Source organism: Pinus tabuliformis, chromosome 3_2 (assembly GCF_031772625.1).
Source record: "Pinus tabuliformis cultivar Carrire ecotype Pingquan chromosome 3_2, CPIR1, whole genome shotgun sequence".
Lineage (NCBI taxonomy): Eukaryota > Viridiplantae > Streptophyta > Pinopsida > Pinales > Pinaceae > Pinus > Pinus tabuliformis.
Genome location: NC_142302.1, coordinates 506,036,646 through 506,043,279, shown reverse-complemented (window position 1 = coordinate 506,043,279; position 6,634 = coordinate 506,036,646). Strand labels below are relative to the sequence as shown.

Sequence of the window (6,634 nt, the reverse complement as noted above, 5' to 3'; positions counted from 1 at the left end):
CGCCTCTTGTTGAGGGCTCGTTGAGGCATAAGTTGAGGCATAAGTCTGTTCAGAATAACTGTCACCAATTACCCTACGCCTCTCCTCTTGTTGAGGCATAAGTCTGTTCAGGATAACTCGTTGAAGCATAAGTCTGTTCAAGATAACTCTCACCAGTTACCGATTATCCTAGATTTAAAAAAAAACCATGTGAACGCCCACTGCCCACTGCCCACTTAACTTTCCAACATTACTAAAATCTCTCCCTCCATCATAAAGTTTGACGGATATATAGATATTGATGTGAATTGCTCCATGCAACGCACTTAACGTTGCAAGGCTCAGCATCAACGTATGCTCTCTCTGTCACTTTGGTATGCAAAGCTCACACATATTTATTCAATTCTATGTACTCCCATTTACCCGCATCACCTCCCCTCCACTATGCGATATTCCTGAATAATTTTTCTAATGAATAAAGTTCGCCGATGATAATGGTAAGTGGGCAACTTTTACCCATCAGACAGTTTGAATAGATTCCAAACAAAATAGTAATTTTGAACCGTGTTCATGTTAAATATGGGGATGGCGGGGTCAAAACCCCTAGCATGCATTACGTCGATATTAATGCCTAAAAGCTCGGCAACAATCGGGTCTGTGCATCGCTAAGTGAGATTAATCACAGGCTCAGTTTAGTTTGAACTTTGGATTTACATGTGAGGGACACCTACCAAATATAGTAATAATAAAAGTTCGCACCAGAAGGATTGGAATATGGAAACCGCCATTACTAGTTGCAATGTGAATTGGACAAATAGAGAAAAAATATTACTTTGTCCACTCATTTGAATCATGCAATCCCCATAATCATGACAAAGTAGTTGAGTTTAGACTTATTCCATATCACCAATGATGACTTTTAACAACGGCGATTGTTGGAAGTCTATTTTAATTTTTACGTTTTCTTTGTAAAGTGCTCTCGATCACATGGTAACACTTTCGGATAGTCAATTGAGTTGAGCAGGTACAACATTAATTCCACCACTTCTCCGTATTTTACTCCTCTAACAATACCAAATTTCTTATATAAGAAGGGGCAGGGTGTTCAGGCAGATCCGTGGACACGAGTTTGGTCATGTCTTGCGTAGTAGATTACCACGCAAGACTCCTCACTGCAGTTATAATCTATAGGAATTAGCCTAGCAGCATTTTGTTCTGCTATTAGTTTTGCCTATGACACCGTCAACACAGTATTCTCTTGCCTAATAGCAGAATCGATTCAGTAGGGATTATAGACAATTGACATATATAGGATCGTCGCGGAATACCATTGCTGTAATGTGCAGACTGCTACATCGCGGGCCCTTTTCTTTAACAAAAATGGCTGGCTATCGAAGTGTATTGGCATTGCTTGTTCTGCTTTGGATCTGTTGCATTGGATCTAATGCGGCCAACCTCTCCAAAACTCTAGATAAATTGACAGCTGCTGCCCTCGGACAGCCTGAGGTGTTATCTGAGGCCAAATGCAACCAACAAACGAGGCTAACGAAACATATGCAACCGGCCGAATTGGTTGCTGAAACAGTCGAAAGGTAATGAGTATCGATCTACAATAATAATTCATAAATCATAATTCAAATTTCATAGTGGATGATACGTAATTTTTTCATACCTGTAGGGCAAATAATGGCAATGCTAATATGTTTAAAGCAAGCTTTGTTATTAAAAGTTAGGTTAATATCTATCTCAGAGATGTCTAATAATAATGTATTATCTGTTTTGTCTTTTAATCTATTTGATACTGTTCAAATAGGATTTCGTTAAACTTCCACATATGTTATTTTAAATATATATGGAATTTTGTTCTCAGCCTATATATCATTGTCTTGCTATGCTAGCCAAAAAAATATCAAAATGTAAGTCGTTTAATCTAATGGTGAAAATGAATTTCTACTTGCTGACGTTTGTGTTCCGCATGGATGAGTAGATTTAGTCCATAGGAAGTATTGAATTGAATCTTCGAGTGACGCAGCTCAATTTCCTGCAATGCCATTCTATAGACCATGGTTAAAGCATATGTCAGCGTAGAAAGATTTTAACCTCTTTTCTAAACAAGGAGATGAAAGTAATAAAACGATTCTCCATCTGCCGGCTGCCTGTAGACCACCGATTTCTTTTGATCTAATTTCTCCGTGAGCATAAAGCAACTGTAGATTTGAGTACCAAAGTCAAGCATTGCTTTTGTAGCTAGGCCTCCGTTGTAGCTACTCCACAGGTACATCCACCACTTAGTTAAGGATGGCCAAGTTTTTTACAATCATCTGCCTCGTGGAGCACCGGGCTTCAATTGAGGGAATTATACATTCACACCACGGCTGTAGAGACCTTGTATATAATTCCACGTGGTCAGTGGAGCAACTTAAATGTCTCCCCACCCTCGCTGTAGTCTACCTTGTCTCCAAGCAATTATATAATGTATTTCGAGATTTCACGTTGTTCTGGGCTTAATTCATGCAATGCACTATAGCAGGGGCATTAAGATTCAATTTACTGAATGTATTGCAGGAGTTTTAACAGTTCGAAAAGGCAGCTAAGCTACTTGTCTTGCGGAACGGGGAACCCCATCGATGACTGCTGGCGCTGCGATCCAGATTGGCAAAACAATCGTAAGAGGCTTGCAGACTGCGCCATTGGGTTCGGCAGGAATGCCATTGGAGGGCAGAATGGGAGATTCTATGTGGTCACGGATCCAAATGACTACGATGCAGTCAATCCCCGGCCGGGCACCCTTCGCCATGCTGTTATTCAAACGGAGCCTCTGTGGATCATTTTTCAGAGAGACATGGTCATCCAGCTCAAAGAACAGCTTTTCATGAATAGTTACAAGACAATCGATGGCAGAGGAGCCAATGTCCACATTGCCAACGGTGCCTGCATATCAGTAGAGCACGTGACCAACATTATCATTCACGGGATTCACATCCATGACTGCAAACCTGCGGGAAACGCCAATGTGAGGGACTCCCCGGGACATTACGGGTGGAGAACGATAAGTGATGGAGATGGAATTACCATCCTTGGAGCAAGCAATATCTGGGTAGACCATTGCTCGTTATCAAGCTGCACAGATGGGCTCATCGATGTCACCCGAGGGTCGACTGCAGTAACAATTTCAAACAACTTTATGACGCACCACGATAAGGTTTGAATCTCAAATCCGGTTTTATGATCTGAAAGTTTCAATCATTCCTATTTTTGTCCAGTTCATCTATTTGCAATATTAAATATTGCAGGTCATGCTGCTGGGACACAGCGACGACTATACACAGGACGTTAACATGCAAGTAACAGTTGCCTTCAACCACTTTGGGGAAGGCCTCGTGCAACGCATGCCCAGGTATACGAAACTATCAATCCATTGGCGTTCCATGTACTAACAATCAAGAAAACATTAGGCTTCAGAAGTTTATCGGTAAAAAAAGTTTAGCGCTATAATGCAGATGCCGACATGGCAACTTTCACGTGGTAAACAACGATTACACCCAATGGGGTATGTATGCGATTGGTGGAAGTGCGAACCCAACAATTAACAGCCAAGGAAATCGATTCCTCGCGCCCGCCGATCCCTCTTCCAAGGAGGTAAACGTTGCTTCCTCAATTCATTTTATAGTTTCGACATTAACAGAAAGAGTAGATGGAATTGTTGAATATGAATGAATGAACAGGTGACGAAGCGTGAGGACACACCAGAGAGCGTATGGAGACAGTGGAATTGGAGATCAGATGGAGACCTGATGTTGAACGGGGCGTTCTTTGTTCCGTCGGGCGCGGGCGCATCGTCGTCGACTTATACAGCGAAGCCGTCGTCTCTTGTCGCCTCCATCACAGCGAATGCCGGCGTTCTGACATGCCGGAAAGGATCCCCATGCTGACTTCAACAACACGAAGTCCACGGGAACCTTGAATTTCCTTTCCTCTGTCAAATAAATAACCTAGTTCTATGTTTTCCTTCGCGTAATAGCATTCACTATTCACTGAGTACTTCGCATTGAGCAGTGTTAATTTGAGGCAGTTCTTCTGCCCTCCAACCTGGGCATGCATACACCCTCCTACACACTGCGCTCTATGGAGATTGATGGGCAGGTGCAGAAACGTTGTTGATTGTTGCCTTTTACAATCTCCCTTGCGTAGTATTAATATGTATCTAGTTTGCATCCGCTAATATATATGGAGAGGCAGTTGTGCTTATTTTATTTCAACTTGGTTTGGGTTTTAGTTCTATATCCCAGTCGCTTTATGCATTTACGCTTGATCTTCATGTCTATACCCCTTTTTTTCATTTGAACCTAAATTTATGACGCCAAGATTGAAAATGTTATGTTTGAGCTACACCACTCGTAGAGAATAAAAATAAGAAAATGGTTTTGGAGAGAACTAAATAAAATTGAAAGCTACTTACGCTTGATCTTCATGTCTATACCCCTTTTATTCATTTGAACCTAAATTTATGACGCCAAGATTGAAAATGTTATGTTTGAGCTACACCACACGTAGAGAATAAAAATAAGAAAATGGTTTTGGAGAGAACTAAATAAAATTGAAAGATACTTATATAAATTAAATGCCTAATAAGTTCTTTAACTATTATTTTATGATAAATATCAATATATATATATATTTATTTAAATCGTAATATTAATAATTATAAAATAAATTAATATATGAGTTAAATATATATACTTTAAAAAATATAATAATATTCTTCATCATGGAAGTTCACCTTTTTTTAGAAATACTTAACTTGTAAACAACTTTTCTTATAACAATTGTTCAATATCATGACTTATCAATACCACCTGAGTAATATGATTTTTTTTAAATAATTTATTTGAGATAAATTAATTTAGAAAAGGTATAGCTAATTTGGAGATAAATCTTAACTTGCCCATGGGTCTTCGGATTGATGGTGAATGGATACATTGTTAAGGCACTATTTGTGGTAGGTCACTTCTTCAAATCCTAAGTGGCTTACTTAAAAAAGCCTAACTCTTTATTTATCACTAGTACATAAAGGGGCTTTTTAAGACAATTTGTGAGAAAATTGTCTTAATTTGAGACAAAAAAGAAATTTGTAGATTGCCTCTATAAAGACAATACAGAATACAAGTATTAATGTCTCTTAAGAGACTTCATTTTTGTCTCACAAGAGACTATAGCTATAGTTAAAATCATATTTCTTTACAAAGACACTTCATTTTTGTCTCTCAAGGGACTATAGCTACGGTTAAAGACAATATAGAATACAAGTATTAATGTCCCTTAAGAGACTTCATTTTTGTCTTACAAGAGACTATAGCTACTGTTAAAAACATATTGTCTTTACAGAGACATTCAAGAGACTATAGCTACAGTTAAAAACATATTGTCTTTACAAAGACAATATGTCTTTAATCCCAATTATTGTCTCTCTATAGACAATAAAATATTCTCTTTAGAAACAAAATATAGAATGTGAATGTTATTGTTTCTTTAGTCATTAATTCATGTTAGCGCACGATGGAATCAAATCACCAACCTCCTGCATGCAAGGAAGGTGACCTTCCATTGAGCTAACATCCTTTAAAGAAATGTGTTAAGTCATCCAACACATGTTTTCTTTGATGGTTTAATACACTTTCTGAGGTTCCACTCTTCTTGTGGTCATCCGGATCATAACAACACCAATATATATATACATTTACAAAGAAATACATGCGTTGATGAAAACCAACGACATGGAATGCATTTTCATCACGACCATAAAAAATATTGGCAGTGATGCAATGAAATTTAAAATATTAACTTACAATATATAATCAAGATAGCCATATGAAATGTCTTTTTCTTTTTTCCATCTTGCTTCATCATGAAACCTTGTACGACATTCAACACTAGAACACTCTCCCTTCACAAAGTCCTCATCTTTGGAGAATGGAATTGGAGAAACATGATCAACATTTTGAGACAAGCCCTCCACCTTAAACGGAGTAAGGTCAGCTGAAGAGAACTTTGTAGTAGATGGATCTAGCACAGTGAGTGTCAGAATATCATCCCATCTTGCCACCTACATATAAAATATCAAACATTACAATAAGAAGAAAGACTAGTGAAAATATCTCTAGCACAAGATACCATGAACTTCTTGCACAAAGGAAACACTAAGACTAAACCACAATAGTAAGAGTGTCATATCTCCATATATATTATAAATCAAATTTATTTCTCAAAGAAAAAAATTGAAATACATTCTCACGAAAATTATATATTTAGAGAATGGTCTTCACGATTAATCACATTGTAAGGATTTGGTCGACGTTTCGAACCAACTAATGTGGTTCATCCTCAGGATAAGGTGAGAAATCAATCGATCTAAGAGAATAAATAGCATGGATACATCATTGTTCAGTGTTAGCGGTTCAGAATTAGTCGTTGGTGAAATAACATTATCTGGTTAAAAAGTAGGTGTTATGTAATAAATAATTATTTACTATCGAAATAGTCACGATTTATTAATTAAATAATAATATAATCTAATAAAATAATATTAAAATCAAGGGTTCACCTAGTCAATGAGAATTAAGAAGAAAACTAGCCGTTGAATAGTAATGTTATGTAA

The 6,634-nt window shown here is 37.6% G+C and overlaps 1 protein-coding gene across 1 annotated transcript; it reads left to right on the top strand.

Annotated features, from left to right (window-relative positions):
• Positions 1–1,109: 1,109 nt before the first annotated feature.
• On the top strand, positions 1,110–4,194 carry LOC149181530 (putative pectate lyase 5). The gene is made up of 5 exons (XM_089418345.1): positions 1,110–1,571; positions 2,545–3,181; positions 3,273–3,376; positions 3,480–3,618; positions 3,705–4,194. The coding sequence occupies exons 1-5, from the start codon at positions 1,318–1,320 to the stop codon at positions 3,909–3,911; spliced, it is 1,341 nt and encodes a 446-aa protein (XP_089274471.1). The 5' UTR covers positions 1,110–1,317; the 3' UTR covers positions 3,912–4,194.
• The last annotated feature ends 2,440 nt before the right edge of the window (positions 4,195–6,634 follow it).

Coding starts and splice junctions, on each gene's coding strand:
- LOC149181530 (XM_089418345.1), top strand. CDS start 1,318: ATGTGCAGACTGCTACATCGCGGGCCCTTTTCTTTAACAAAAATGGCT. Junction 1,572..2,544: donor GTTGCTGAAACAGTCGAAAG/GTAATGAGTATC, acceptor AATGTATTGCAG/GAGTTTTAACAGTTCGAAAA. Junction 3,377..3,479: donor CTCGTGCAACGCATGCCCAG/GTATACGAAACT, acceptor GCTATAATGCAG/ATGCCGACATGGCAACTTTC.